This window comes from Nycticebus coucang, chromosome 18 (assembly GCF_027406575.1).
Source record: "Nycticebus coucang isolate mNycCou1 chromosome 18, mNycCou1.pri, whole genome shotgun sequence".
Classification (NCBI taxonomy): Eukaryota; Metazoa; Chordata; class Mammalia; order Primates; family Lorisidae; genus Nycticebus; species Nycticebus coucang.
This window is the reverse complement of record NC_069797.1, coordinates 33977168-33993799: the sequence shown is the minus strand read 5'-3', so window position 1 is coordinate 33993799 and position 16632 is coordinate 33977168. Positions and strand designations below refer to the sequence as shown.

The 16632-nt window shown below is 36.1% G+C and overlaps 1 protein-coding gene across 4 annotated transcripts in view; it reads right to left on the bottom strand.

Moving 5' to 3' along the window:
- NF1 (neurofibromin 1) overlaps nt 1–16632 on the bottom strand; it is a 308789-nt gene that overhangs the window by 160833 nt on the left and 131324 nt on the right. For 3 of the 4 annotated variants that reach the window (XM_053567657.1, XM_053567660.1, XM_053567661.1), the window contains exons 16-27: nt 15911–16034; nt 14386–14547; nt 9916–10165; nt 9297–9370; nt 9001–9084; nt 6898–7338; nt 6353–6492; nt 5935–6057; nt 5092–5175; nt 3841–3957; nt 3040–3221; nt 2717–2928 (exon numbers count right to left, since the gene is read on the bottom strand). In XM_053567657.1, coding sequence (XP_053423632.1) covers nt 2717–2928; nt 3040–3221; nt 3841–3957; nt 5092–5175; nt 5935–6057; nt 6353–6492; nt 6898–7338; nt 9001–9084; nt 9297–9370; nt 9916–10165; nt 14386–14547; nt 15911–16034 — 1993 coding nt within the window. The remainder of the gene's footprint in view (nt 1–2716; nt 2929–3039; nt 3222–3840; nt 3958–5091; nt 5176–5934; nt 6058–6352; nt 6493–6897; nt 7339–9000; nt 9085–9296; nt 9371–9915; nt 10166–14385; nt 14548–15910; nt 16035–16632) is intronic. The other variant, XM_053567658.1, reaches the window with a different exon arrangement.

Below are 16632 nucleotides of genomic sequence, written 5' to 3'. Positions count from 1 at the left end.
AACAAAAATGAAAAGACTACAGGATTTTTAAGGAATTGGGAAGAAAAGGAACTGGGCATTCAGAACCCAGAACCCAGAGATCAGCCATATTTCTACACAAAGCTGGGGGTGGGGGGTGAGGGTGGGAAGATGAAATTCCCATTTATTACCGAAATGACAACCCTTTTAATTCCCTATAATAAAGTAGTTTGGGTACTCTTAAGAAAAATGATCTGATAGTAAATCACTGTTTAACCACATGCTGAAAGAGATCCAAAGAGAAGAGTAACCATAAAAAGACACCTCCATCTTCAAACAGTAAAAACAGGGCCAGGACCATAGCCAAACTATTTCATTCTTGCTGGGTCCCAGAATTACAATGATCTGATATAAAACGTTAATAATCCTAATTACAAATAATCTAGAAGCCAAAGCATTTCGAAGACCCAATATTCTGCCCTGCTCCCTAACACATAATACATATTTGACTAGATATAAAGACTCTATCCTCCATTATAAAGTAAAATTATGAGAATTCAGTTATAAAATAGAAACTATAAAGTACTGTGCTTTTTTTCCCCACTCTAATGCCTCCCTCCCAAATTCTAAAAAACTTTAAGCAACCTAATTTAAAAACATTACAAAACAGAATTAAATCATTTTAAATGTTACTTTTTATTTTGTTCTCCTTTAGATAACAGTCTAACTAACGGATCTGGCCTAATATAAAATTCCTTCTTAACATAAAGTCATTTAATATAAAGCTCAATGCATTAAATCTTCTTGAACTTAACTGATTCTATTTTTATTTATTTATTTATTTTTTTTTTCTATTTTTATTAAGAAGATTACTCAGTATTTCTAGTGCTAAATTTAGAAAGATGCTAACAAGGTAATTCAGAATATCTGTTTTCAAAACATTTGAAGATCTGTGAATTAATTTCAGGCTTCAAGAAGGTTTCAATAATTTCAGGGTGTTGCTAATATGAGTAAAATTTTAGTTACACAGATAAGTTTTAGAGCTCTCCTATGTAACACTGTTTCTATAGATAGCAATACTGTATTATACACTTAAAAATCTAAGAGGACCAGGTGTGATGGCTAATGTCTGTAATCCTAGCACTTTGGAAAGCTGAGGCAGGAGGATCTCTTGATACCAGGAGTATGAGACCAGCCTAAGCAACATAGCCAGACCTTGCCTCTACCAAAAAAAAAAAAAAATTATAATAAAATAAACAAACATACACACTTTTTTTTTTTGTAGAGGCAAGGTCTGGCTAATATATATACACATATGTGTGTGTATATATATACACACATACACACACATATGTATCAGCCAGGCATGGTGTGGTATGCCTATAAGCCTGTAATCTCAGCTACTCGGGAGGCTGAGGCAGGAGGATCACTTGAGCACAGAAGTTTGAGGTTGATGTGAGCTATGATGATGCCACTGTATTCTCTAGCCTGGGCAATAGAGCGAGACCCTGTCTCAAAAAAAAAAGAGAGAGAGAAGATCTGTTAAGAGGGTAGATCTCATGCTAAGTGTTATCAAAATGAAATAATCAGAGGACAAGCATTTCAGATGATAGCAGCAGCAAGAGTGCTCTAAGACGTAAACAAGTCTAACAAGAAAGAAAGGTAGCCTGTGGTCTGAGTTTAGTGAACAAGAAGGCAAATGTCAGAGATGAGACAGGGCCCAGATTGGGTAGAGCCTTGTAGGCTAAGACAAGGAGTGTGAATTTTACTTTAAGTGTGGGTAGAAGAAATATGATTCCATAGCTTTTGTGGGGTTTTTTGGCCGGGGCTGGATTTGAACCCTCCACCTCGGTACATGGGACCCACGCCCTATTCTTTTGAGCCACAGGTGCCATCCCTGATTCCATAGCTTTTAAGTAAAAACAAATCTACAAACAATGACAAATTGGGCGGTGCCCATAGCTCAGTGGGTAGGGCGCCGGCCACATACACCGAGGCTCGTGGGTTCGAACCCAGCTGGGCCAGCTAGAGCAACAATGACAACTGCAACAACAACAAAAAAACAGGCGGGCATTATAGCAAGTGCCTGTAGTCCCAGCTACTTGGGAAGCTGAGGCAAGAGAAATAATGACAAATTGAAACCATTTTCAGTATACCATAAATCGAATGGCTTTTTAACATGGAAAGGAACAAAAACCCTTCTCAAAATTTTAGCATATATAATTAAGAATCATGTGATTTGGGGGAAATTTTTCATTAAATTAAGGGAGAAGCCAAATAGTCATATATTATGTCTTCGGTGTTTAAAGCAAGTAAATACCATAATATCAAATGCAGATACAGTACTTACATTTTTTTAAAAAGTTGTACATTACTGAAAAAGAGCAGCAAACTGGAAGTAGTAAACAGACACAAATTGTGTATTCCAAATCCAGCTCTACTTAACAATTAACTAAATCAGGTTTAAACTAATTACCTAACCAATACATGAAGACAGCAGATAGATTAACGGTTTTTAAATTTCTTTAAACTGGTGTTAAACGGAATTTTTCAGTGGATGGAATGAAACAGAACATTAGCAAGGGCTGGATGTGCTAACCAGTCCCTACAGCTCAAAACCACTTAACTAAATATCTAAAGTTTCTTCCAGCTCTAAAACTGTGTCGATTCATTCAATAATAATTTCTTGAACAAATATATTTTGAAGCATTTGCTATGAGCCAGGCACTCTTCTTCCCCACTAACTTAATGCACTTACCCACTGAGAACAAGGGACCACATTGGCCAAAGCCATCGCTATAGGAAGCTCTCCCTGATCACCCATCATTGTGACCAATTCCACCAGTCTCTCAAATCGATCTGCCAATACTGTTTCTGCAAGTGTGTCAAATTCTGTGCCTTGTTGAAGGATTTTTGTCAGAACTTCCATAAATGTAGCTCTTGTCTGAAGATCCTTGTGATAACCTAAACCTGGACAAACAGATACAAATTTACTAACAGGGCCTTGCTGAATCAATTTTTACTTGTCTTGCCAATTCTCTAGGTTTTGTATTTGTATACAAAGCTTTCATTTCATCTCACCTATGGAGTGCATGAGGCCACTGTCCACATTAGCATTGAGCAAGTTTGACATTGCAAGTACCGTACAGTGCCTCAGTGACGCCAGCCTCCGAGACATGCCACGCTTCCTGCCACCTGTTTGTGCATTTTCATCTTCAACTTCACTACAGTCGTTCAAAAGGTTCATAAACAATGTGAAGTATCTGAGAAATAAAAAGACAAACCCTTACACAGTGAAGTCCACATCAACTAGAAAGCTAAGCAGACATTCCAAAGTAATCATATATGCACTGTATGGGTGGCCCTGAGTATCTGCTTCTCTCCTCTCTTGCAATTATCAGCCAGTGTGGCTCATTATGAAGTGTACTATGTTGGATATGATTTTATCTTAACACAGCCCCGTACCCATTTCATAACATAATCAATGTTGATTATGCATCCAATAGATGCAATGTTTCTTGCTAAATGTGTCACTTTTAATGTTTGGCATATAAAATTAGTAGTCCTCTAACAGTTTAGACAATGTCATTTTAAATGACAATGAAGCTATCTGGGTTGTATTACAAGTAAAAGTTCTTTTCTTTAAAAGAATTACACCATTTCTTTAAAAACCAGGAAACACTGTTGTTTTCCTATCTCAGCCCTGTCATGGGGAGTATTTCTTCACAAGTGTGGTACATTTTATGAGACAGCAGTGAATGGCCATAATACCAAAGTAATTTAGATCCTCTATAATCATGTGCCATTTTGTTTACACTTGATTTGTTTTGTGGGGGGCCTTTATCTGCTTTATGCTTTGGATTTTAGGCGGCTGAAATTTACTTAAGAAATAACTGTGACTTGGCTTCCATCAATTCTACACCATCTCCTTCCTCAGGCTGCAGTGGGAGACCAGCTAGGAGTGAAACTACTGCTTCCATGCTTGCCTGGTCCAAATCTCTGAAGAAAAAAAAGTTTAGAGACCATAAGTCTTACAGGTTCTTCTATTTCACTTCCTCCTCAAATAAAACTCATTACTAACAGACATAAACTTTAAGAACTACCTATCTCATTAAACAACTTATTACCACAACCCAAATAATTTGACTTAACATCTAGACCCCAGAACACAAAACATTTCAAATTGGGGAGAAGGCAATAACAACTTTCAACAAAGTCATCTTAGCAAAATGACAACGTTAAATCAAAAGTATGTTTAGTCAGCCCTCCATATTCATGAGTTCTGTATCTATGGATCCAACCAACCATAGATCAAAAATATTTGGGGGGAAAAAAGAATGGTTCTGTCTGCACTAAAAATGTACAGACTTTATTTCTTTACTATTATTCCCTAAACAATACAGTATAATAACCATTTATACAGCATTTATATTGTATTAGATATTGTGAGTTATCGAAAGATAATTTAAGGTAAACAAGAGAATACACATAGGTTATATGCAATTACTATACAACTTTAGATAAGCTATGGATTTTGGTGTCCATGGGAGCAGGGTGTTGGAAATCATGGAATCAATCCTTCACAGACACAGAGTGACTACTGTACTATAAAACCAGACCTAGCCAAAGAAACAGATGTGAATTATTATATGGTTCAGAGTGTTTAATCACATTCTCATAAGTTTTCTAAGTATTTATCATTAAACACAACTTAAGCAATATTCTTAGACTCAACAGAATTGTTTCTCAAATAATGCCTTTATAAAAATCACAAAATAAATACATTCTGAGGCTTTATATACCTTATTTCCCAATAACTGTCAACTATTCTTTCTAAACTGACAACACTAACATATCAAACATAACACTCCCATTTGTTTTTTGTTTTTTTTTTGTTTTTTTGTGGTTTTTGGCCTGGGCTGGGTTTGAACCCGCCACCTCTGGCATATGGGACCGGTACCCTACTCCTTGAGCCACAGCTGCCGCCCACTCCCATTTGTTTTTATAAAAGTATACCAGTTTAAAAAAGTGATAATAAAGATTAATTTATTTATTTCATACACAAAAGCTTGACGTCTACAAAAATTCAAATACACCATACAGTAAAACCTGCTAGTACTTAAAGGATTTTACCTTGTAAGACATTTCACATCGTCATCTGCTGCTTGGTTTGACGTCCCCATAACCCAGTCTGTCAGGTATTCTACCATCTTATTTCTGTAGAAGGGTGGAGAAAAGAGAAATAGCAAACAATCTTTTACAGCCATGCACACACATACACTTTTAGTCATGTAAGGTTTTTTTTGTTTTTTTTTGATTCAGAGTCTCACTATGTTGCCCTCGTAGAGTGTGTGGCGTCACAGCTCACAGCAACCTCAAACTCTTGGGCTCAAGCGATCCTCTTGCCTCAGCCTTTCAAGTAGCTGGGACTACAGGCACCCGCCAGCCATAATGCCCAGCTATTTTTTGGCTGCAGTTGTCATTGTTGTTTAGCAGGCCCAGGCTGGGCTTGAACCCACCAGCCCTAGTGTACGTGGCCAGCGCCCTAACCGCTGAGCTACAGGCGCTGAGCCTCATGTAAGATTCTTGAACAGTGCAAATAACTTGCCAAATACATGACATGACAACTTTACAAAAGAGATATTCCAAAAGAGATTTATAAATGAGATGTAAAAGTCAGATGAGCAAAAAACATAAGCGACTTGGATACTAATCCTCTAAATTGGCCCTTAGCTATGGTAAATTTGGAAACAAAATCAATTTCTTAGCTCAAGTATAACACAGTTTTAGAAAAAGGAGCGTTGCAATGGATAAAGCTTTTGTAAATTTGAAAAGACATGCAGAGAAAAACAAACATATAAAACGTCCCTCTTCCACTCCCTCTTTTTCTCTGATAATCAGGTCCTACTATTTTTCTGTGCTTTGTTTAACACACTAAGATTTACAAGACCCTATTTTGCTCTTTTGAGAACTCACCTAAATTTCATCTCTTGACAAAATGAGAGGTCATCTCTTCTTGCCATCATTACTTCAACCAACTGACATAATTTGGTTTTTATTTGAATTGCATGGACCATATTCCCAAGTACACGAACGTATCTATTTAGACATAGAAATATTAAAGAAATTATCAGGTTTAGATAAAAAATAAGGTATTCTAAATGCATTAATCACTAAATGACTAAAAATAACTTTTAAAACAATAATATTTTTAATTTTTTGTATTAGAAAATATACAACTTCTGGTTACCTTATGGTCACACTCTATTAGAGTACATTAAAGAAAAGGATAGCAAGAAAAGGGAGTATTTCATCAATTACTACCAATATCAGTGTGTAACGGGTTTTTCCTATCACTTAAAATGCTTCTGCTGCATTTCAGCAGAATGCTTACCTCACCAGATTTAACATCATTGTTTCAATGCTAGCTTGGCCCAGATGTTCAGAGCTGCCTTCAGTATGATTATCTAGTAAGTTCTTCATTATAGCTATGGTTTGTTCTACAAACTGAGTATTGGTGTCAGTCAATAAAACCTACACAAAGAACAAAATACGTAAGTAATTTGCCATCAATGCACAGGAGACAGACTATAGACACCACAGAGATGAAACTGACTGACCTAAATACATACATAGAAAAATTCACCCATAGGCATATATCCAAATAAGCACACAGACATACACAGACACGCATAACCACATCCAAGACATTCGCAACCCCAGGCACACTCATGAGAGCAGAATTCCTAAGAAGCAAAGCAACTGATTTCTATATTAGATGACTCCTCTGTTTGTGATTTTTGACTATTTTTTAAAATTGTGAATGAATATTCATGACAGCACCTAATTTAAATGATCAGAAAGAAAAAGGCTTCACATTATTTCAAGCAAGTCACTCAATTCACAGGGAAGGATGAAAAAGAAAAGAGAACACTTTACCTGTCCTTGGGAGTCAAAAAACTTGCTGATGGTATTCTTCAGTTTGTTAAATAGCATTGGATAAAGAGCGGGACTCAATTCTAGACCCACCAGATCCTTAACATTTGTCCGTATTTGAAGTCCCACTTTCTCATGGTTACACACCATTAAGGACAACAGCCGATCCATAAATTTGCTGACAGGTGTATCTGCATTTCCCTCTGAGGACATCACTGAAATCATGGAACCCTTACGTTCACTGACTGGGCCCATAGGTGGGCTATAGGTTGCCAGGCCAGAATTGCTTTTCTGCTGCAGGCACACTCCCCCAAGGGCACAAAGAAAGCCAGTCATGTTGATCCATTCCTGTAGGGAATCTGTGTCAGACAAATCTATGGATCCTCCTCCACTCACGTGGGACATTCGCCTCTTAACAATGGTCTTGTGAAGGCTTTCAGCAGCCTAAATACAAAATTTTTGTAGAAAGCATGAATTCAACCTAAATTAGTTGAGATTTGACAAATTACTCTTTGAAGTAATTTTTGAAGAAATCAAACATTTCTTCTACGGCAAAAGTATATTTTTACATTTAAAAATCAAAATCTCAAATTACTCTATATTTTTAAAGAGACACCGATTATTTTTGTTATAGCTAGACTAACAAACTAGAGAAATGAGTTTCTTTTAAAAAGCTTAGGTTCACATGAACAATGAAAACATACTAAGTGAAAGAAAATAATTACAAAAGCCCCAGAATCTTAATTCCATTTATAGAAAATGTCCAAAATAGGCAAATCTACAGAGACAGAAAATAGATTAATGGTTGCCAAGGCTGGAGGGCTGGGAGGCAGACAGGTAGGAAAGCAGAAGCTGTTAGCGGCAGAGATTGCTAAAACGTATGTAGGGGTTTTTGAGGTGTTGAAAATGTTCTATAATTGATTTTTGTGATGTTGTAAAAGTATGAATATGCTACAGTTTCTGAACTGAACATTTAAAATAGGTGAATTGTATGGTATTATTTGTCAATTAAAAAGTTAAAAGCTTTCATTCTAAAGCTACCTGTTCGCCAAATAATATTAGGTACACAATTTTGCTTCACAAAAATGTTACCCTTTTTCTTGTTCTAATTAAGCATGGGGGGGAAGCAATGGGAGAATAATTAGTTTTTTAAAACACCAAATGAGAGTAACATGGGCATTACAAATCATATACACACAAATACCAATTCAAAGTTAATTTCCTTAGTACTATGTGATAATACAGTTGATAGTAACAGTTGATGGATGAAATGTCCAACTTTTAAAATTTCATTTAACCTGTGAGTTCAATCTTCTAACCGTCAGATCCCCTTAATTAGAATACCTAACAAAATAGCAAAATGTTTGTTTCAGTTTCCATTTTTCTCCACCTCTGTAGCCCCTTTTTGAAAGTTCTGTAAAATAACTTAATGAATGCAGAAATAGCAAAAAAGAGGGTAAATGGTGTCTAGAAGTACTGTCAAGTATTTATACAATGATGGAAACATTTTATATCTCTGCTGCATAATATAGTAACAAATTACCACATGTGGCTATTGGAGACTTGAATTGTGGCTACTGTGTCGCTGAGAAACTAAACTTTAATCACATTTCACTTTAATGTAAGTTAAAATTTATTTTATTTATTTCTTTTGAGACAGATTCTCACTTTGTCACCCTCAGTAGAGTGTCATGGTGTCATAGCTAACAGCAACCTCAAACTCCTGGGCTCAAGTGATTTTCTTGCCCCAGACTCCCAAGTACCTGGGACTACAGGCGCCCACCACACACCTGACTATTTTTAGAGACGGGTTCTCACTCTTACTTAGGCTGATCTCAAACAGTGAGCTCAGGCAATCCACCTGCCTCGGCCTCCTAGAGTGTTAGGATTACAGGCGTGAGCCACTGTGCCCAGCCGTTAAAATTTAGTTTAAATAGTCACATGAAGACAGTGGCTACCATATTAAACAGTGCAAGTGTAGGAAAACCACAACTCCATAAATATCAGTCTTAAGACAGATATACGAGGAGTGATTAACAAAAGATTACTGAAGTATGTGTGGTTAGCAGATAAATTAGTAGACAAAAATCAACTACATGAACTTACCTGGCCATCTTCCATTTTGACTTTGGGATAGTTAAGGATTAGTTTTGTGGCTTGTTCCCATTTTGCATGTGTATCTTCCCAAGCCTAAAATGAAGAAAATTATTGCTTGAAAATAATTTTTAAGTCTAAAACTAAAAATCAATTGTTACAGCCAAGTTTCAAACTTGGTGTACATCACAATATGCTACATGTAATGCGCACATATCTTAGATTGCTTCAAAAGCTATTTCAGATCACATGAATGTACAGTGAGGTTTCTGAGGTTGAGGGAGTGGAGACTGGTGGGGCATACAGACCTCAGTGTTTCCTGCAGTGGGGTGCTCAATGCGCCTTAGCAGTGCCATCACTCTTTTCTGAAGTGCTGCTCTTCCTAAGCAAAGACAATGCAAATCAAGTTAGTACTCTTAAGAGCCCTGCTTGCCAAGGAAGAATGTTACGAGCCCCGCCCAAAAGGCAGAGTAGGAAGAGTAGAAGAAATGGATCAAATGATAAAGCCAGAAACTTCCTTTCAGCAACCTCACAGGAAAGGTATTTATCTTGGAGTACACCAAGTCTGTAGCATAAAACAGCTATCCTCACCTATGATTTACTCAAAACATACGCCAATGTGCTTAAAATTCTACTACATACAATTCAGGCAGAGTACATTATATAATCTATAAACAATAGTGATCTATACTGCCAGTTACTTAAATACATATAGCATATTGAAAAGTCAGCAAGAGATAATTTATTTTAAAACTTTTAAAAATGCTATTTATTTTCACCCTGCCTCTTCAGAAAAGGATTTCAAGTAAGCTATTTGAATTAGCCTCATATAGTAACAAAGTAGTAACCTTAAATACATTTCTAACACAATCATATGTCATATAATTTAAGGCATCCTGAGTAAAAAAAACCATTATCCACATTTACCTGTTGACATCATATTGCTAACGGAGGCAAACTCCATGAATGTGTTATAGTTGGGCAAGAAGTTATGCACTGACACTTCATCCACGCCACACCGGATGTCCGCTTCCTCACAGAGATGGCGGAAACAAGACATAGCAACCAGAACAGCTTCAGTGTCAGGGCTCCACAGAAACATGTACAGGGCCACTTCCAGTTTGGTCTGGGCTTGCCGGCATATTGGTGGGGTTCCACTGCATCCTGCTGCACTGTCCTGGTAGCCAGATACGGGGGGCATAAATTTGCAACTTAGGGAATTTTCCAAGACTCTCCTAAATATCTTACCTAAATGAATAATGAGATTATTTGGACCAATATAATGCTACTATCTGTCCAATTTCAAATCAAACAGGTATACTCTATTCCAGATTTCAGAAATGTACGTTAAGTCTAACATGAATACTAGTAAAATACCAAAATATAAATCTAATACAGGAAGAATACAGAGTATTTCCCAGTCAATTATAAATGACAAAAGAAGTAGTAGTAGCAGGAAGAAAAAAGTAAGCACACTGCAGCACTGACTGAAATACAGGCCTAAGGAAGAACTAAACAGTGCTACAGGAGTTATACTTGATTCTAAATTATGTATTAACCAAACATAAAATTAAGAAATTCATTTACAAAACTAATACGAATTCATCAGGTAAAGCTGACAACAATAAAAACCATACTACTTAGCTGGAATTATGGACAGACCTACAGCCACTGTGCAGCCCCGAAGAGGGATTAGAGGTGTCTAGGTGCTCCTACATACTCTGAGATGCAAACAGAATTTTTTACAGTTTCTCACCCACATGGCCTGCCTAGGTGGGGCCCCTTCTGGTCTCAGTTCCAAAGTATAATTTTAAGAGGTTAACACTGGGCTGTGTGCTCCTGGGGAACTGGGACATGAGTGAACGGCATTCCCCGCAGTCTCTTGCCCATGCCACTTGTCTGAAAGGAGCCTTGCCTTCTTGGATTGTAGGCCCACATCTGGTTATCAATTTGGAAATACAAAATATTATCCATAAGTACTATGAAAACATCTATGCGCACCAACTAGAAAATCTAGAAGAAATAGATAAATTTTTGGAAACATATAACTTCCCAAGCCTAAACAAGAAGAAATAGAAATCCCAAACAAGCTAATGAGTAGCAAAATTGAAATGGTATTATTAAGAAATCTCCAACAACAACAACAACAACAAAAACAAGCCCAATACCAGACAAATTCACAATTCAATTCTGTCCGACTGACAAAGAAGACCTGGCATCAACCTTACTGAAACTACTCCCTAACACTGAGAAGGAGGGAATCCTCCCTGACTCCTATGAGGCTAATATCACCTTATACCAAAGACAGGAAAGGACACAACATCCAAAGAAGATTACAGACCAATACCTCTGACGAACACAGATGCAAAAATCTTTGATAAAATACTAGCAAACCAAACCCAATAGCACATCAAAAGGATAATTCACCATACTCAAGTGGGTTTTATTCCAGGGATACTAGAATAGTTCAACATACTCAAGTCAATAATAATGATTTACCACACAAACAAAATTAAAAACAAAAACCATATGACTATCTCAACAGATGTGGAAAGAACACTCAATAAAATCCAGCATCCTTTCATGACCAAAAGCTTCAAAAAATTCAACATACTCAAAACAATAAAAGACATTTGTGACAAACCCACAACCAACATTACACTGAATGGGGAAAAGCTGAAAGCATTCCCCAAGAATTGAAATTACCATTTCTATTCACATGCTACTGGAAGTCTTAGCCAGAGTAATCAAGCAAGATAAAGAAATAAAGGATATTGGGTGGTGCCTGTGGCTCAAGGGGTAGGGCGCCGGTCCCATATGCCGGAGGTGGCGGGTTCAAACCCAGCCCTGGCCAAAAACCAAAAAAAAAATAAATAAAAAAAATAAAAAAAAAAGAGTCCTATTCAGAGTGTGGAATAGAGGCACATCCCCATTTAAAAAAAAAAAAAAAAAAAGAAATAAAGGATATCCAAATTGGAAAAGAGGGAGCTAAATTTCTCTGCTGATCTTATACCTAGAAAATCTTAAGGATTTCTCCAAAAGACTCCTAGATTTGATACATGAGTTTGGCAAAGTCTCAGGTTATAAAATCAATTTTCAAAAATCAACATAATTTTTATACATCAACAACAACCACACTGAAAACCAAATTAAGAACTCAGTCCCATTTACAAGAGCAGCAATAAAAAAAAAACACCAGATAAAATAATGAAATGAAATACCTAGGAATAAGACTAAGGAGGTGAAAAATCTCTACAAAATTATAAACTATTGACAAAAGTAATTGTAGGAAACATAAACAAATGAAAAAATATCCCATGCTCGTGGATTGGAAGAATCAATATTGTTAAAATGACCACACTGCTGAAAGCAATTTACAGATTCAATGCAAAGTCTATCAAAATATCAATGTCATTTGTCAGAGAATTAGAAAAAAACAATTCTAAAACTCATATGGAACCAAAAAAGAGCCTGAATAGCCAAAGCAATCCTAAGCAAAAAGAACAAAGCTGGAGTCATCACTTTGCCTGACTTCAAATTATACACAAGGCTACAATAACCAAAACAGCATGATACTGGTATAAAAATAAACACAGAGATCAAAGGAACAAAATATGGAGAACCTGAAACAGAGCCACATACTTACAACCAACTAATCTTTGACAAAGTCAACAAGAACATACAATGGGGACACCCTTTCCAACAAATGGTTTGGGAAAACTGGATGGCCAGATGGATCCCTCTCTCTCACCACATACACAAATTAACTCAAGACAAAGACTTAAATGTAAGATCTGAAACTCTAAAAATACTAGAAATATTGTATTAGACGAAAGCCTAGGGAAAAACTCTTCTGGACGTTAGCCTGGACCAAAAATTTATGACAAAGACCCCAAAAGCAAATGCAATGAAAATAAAAATAGACAAATGGGACTCAGTTAAACTAAAAAGCCTCTGCACAGCAAAAGAATCAAAATAGTTAATAGAAAACTTATAGAAGAAAGTATTTGCCAACTGTGTGTCTGACAAAGGACGAATACCCAGACTCTACAATGAACTCAAACAACTCAGCAAGAAAAAAACAAACCCCTTAAAAAGTAGACAAATCTGCTTAAAACAGGTATTTTTCAAGAGAAGATACAAAAATGGCCCAAAATCATCACTAATCATAAAAGAAATGTAAATTAAAACCACAATGAGATACTCCCTCACTCCAATCAGAATGGCCATTATTAAAAAGATAAAAAATAATAGATAGTGGTGTAGATGCAGTGAAAAAGGAACACGCTGTTGGTGGAAAAGTAAATTTGTACAACTTCTATGAAGATCAGTATAGAGATTTCTCAAGGAACTAGCAGTAGATCTACCATTCAACCTTGCAACCCCACTACTGGGTATCTACCCAGAGGGAAAAAATCATTATACCCAAAAGACACTGTGGTCATATGTTACTGCGGCACAATTCACAATCCCAAGGATTTGAAATCAAGCTAAGTGGCCATCAACTGATAAATAGATAAAGAAAACACAGTACATAGATACCATGGAGTACTACATAGCTTTAAGAAAGAAAGAATGGCTTTTGCAGCAACTCAGAGAGGCTATTCTCCTAAGTGAACAGAAAAATAAATGCCACATGTTCTCACTTAGAAGTGGCTACACGAGGGCACACAGAGTTATAAAATGGACACTGGAGACGCAAAAGGAATGAGAGGGGGACGATGAGGAGTGTAGGGATGAAAAATTATCTGTGGAGTACAGTACATCAAAAGCCCAAACTCCACGACTCTTAATAATGTATATATAATGGAATTCAACCCCCTAAACTTATTAAAATTTTTAAAAAACATAAATAAAAATAAAGAACAAAAAAGTTTTGATCTGAAAAAAAATTTCTTCAGTAATGATTTGCTGTTTTCACATGTGCTATGATTTATTTATATTTAAAAGAATTATATACACAAACAAAAATCCCAGAAATGCTTATCTATAGCATCAAGCAAAATACTTCTTTTTATCCCAATAAATCTGTACTTTGTTAGTTGATATAACTTCTAAATTTCTTGGGTATGAATGGTCCTTCTTATGGGATGGATATTTATAATAATTAGTTATCAATTATAGCTTTAAGAGTCAAGTGCTAGTTGTATATTACCTCAATCCTCACAACAACTCTGAGGCAATTATTATCATGCCTATTTTAAAGTTCAGACACTTAGGCACAGGGATGGTAAGATCTTGTGCAATGTCACAAACAGCAGCAACAGAACTAGAATCTAAGCAGTTTTAACTATTTCATTATATTATGTAGTTGAAATTTACCAAAGTTCATTCAGAAAAAAAAAAAAAATACAGCACAGATGATGATACAGGAAAATTACAAAAGCAGCTTCTTACCATGGAGGAGTTTCCTTTTCCCTTCCGGAGAGAAGCTCCGGGAGTACAGGTACGTAATAACTCTTCATGATCCATGGACAGCTGACTGGTATTTCCACTTGCAGGAACATCACATCCTACTCCGTAAGGGAAGAGAAAGTGACAGGAACTTCTATCTGCCTGCTAGAAAAAAGAAATAAATAAGCTCTACCAAAGTACTGACAACCAAGAGGATAAACAATGTGAGTTGTCTTCCCATTTGAAACTTGGAAATCCTCTCCTCTTAATCCCTATTTCCTACCTTGGGGAATGTTCATTAGAATGAATAACGTTTGCTCAATGTCTTTGAAACTCCTTAGTATTCCACTCCCTGAATTATTAGAAACAGCAGACTCTAGAAACATAAATTAAGGCTAATATATACACAAGGAAAATATGAACAACACAAATCTAATGTATAAAAACTATAATGCAATCTCAATAACAAAGATTTCCTCCCATAATATTTTATCCTGTGCCATGTCAGGATATTTAGAACTTGACTCTTTTGAGACTAAATTCTTCTGAAACAGTCACTAATACTGGTATATACACCAAGTATGTCACAAGAGTGACTTTGCAGATCAAAGCACTACAGCTTTATTATTGGGTCAACACTATTGGTACTCAGGAGATTATACCATAGCAAAGGGCATGAAACTCTGACATCTAATCTCTTTCCCTATCCGTGGAATAATGCCAGATTCCACTAAATTAGCACATTAAGCCGGATGTGAATAAACCCACCTCACCATTAGTCCATTTTTAAACACAGACAATTTAACAAGCTGCATGGCAATTAAAAGCATATGCATTTTATACATTTTTTTATTAAATCATAGCTGTGTACATTGATATGATCATGCATTTTATACATTTAATATTTCTAGCAGTTATGGATTCTAGAACTAGATAAAAACTTACTAAATCAGCATTCCTCAAACTGTGCAATGTAAGAATTCTTAAATTGATTACAGAAATTGCACATTAAAAGATACTTCTCTATCCCATACAATGTCACCATATTTCACTAGTTCAGGGTCAAAAAATTTCATCTTTGATATTTTTAAGAGGTAAAATTTTTATGGGAGGAATATAAATAAACCTAGATTGAGGACTCTCAAACCTGTTCCTTTTAACTTATTGACAGATAATATTCTCTGGGCTAGCCTAGCCATGAGATCCTAGTCTTATGCATGAACTTCAGAGTAAAGAGAAAATACACTCCTCGACCTACTGTGGTTTTAGCAGTCCCCTTCTTCCCAGGCCTGCCTTACAGAGACCTGCCTAATATACCTGTAATTCATCAATATTGTGGCTTTAACGCCAAAGCCTCAGAATAATTTTTAAAATGTTGATTTTGCCACTGTCCCCTGCACACATACTTTCCTTTGAGAACCTTGGAGGAGGAAGGAGTTGAAGTAGGACATAATTTAATAAACATTTCCTTAATTGTTCCTCATTATCACTTCAAATATTCTTTCATCTTTAAAGATGTTTTGCTTACCTTATTTTTAAGAAGAAATTTATTTCTGCAGATCAAAATTTCTCGCAACCATTTGAGAATTTCTGTGCTACTAAGCATTTGATGGCTAGTTAATTTCTTGCAGATATAAAAAAGCATTTGTGAGCTGCAGCAACATAAAGTTCACTGTTACCAGCATCATCAATACATAATCTAATACAGATATAATCAGTACATAAGAAAAGTATTATCTCATAATGGATATAAGTTTAGAGAACCTTAATTGCTCATGTAGAGTTTATTTTAACAGTTACCAAAATGTCAACAGCATCATAATCAAATGAAGTAAGTCTACAGATTATATTAAAAAAAAAATACTTGGGCAGTGCCTGTGGCTCAAAGGAGTAGGGTGCCGGCCCCATATGCTGCAGGTGGTGGGTTCAAACCCAGCCCCAGACAAAAAAAACAAATACTTATAAGCCTCTGGTGTTTCATCAAACTCTCAATGTTTCATCCTATAGATCCCATCCTTGCAGAAGACATAAAAAGAAATGATAAACCATGTACACAGCAGAGACTATATATATATATACCAGTGCTATATATAAACCCAGTGCTCTGAGCATGGGTCGGAAAACAACAACCCACAGTTCAAATCCAGTCTACCATTTACTATTATAAATAACACTTTAGTGGAACCACCACGTCTATTCATTCACATATTGTCTATGGCTGATTTCACATTCCAAAGACAGAATTAAATA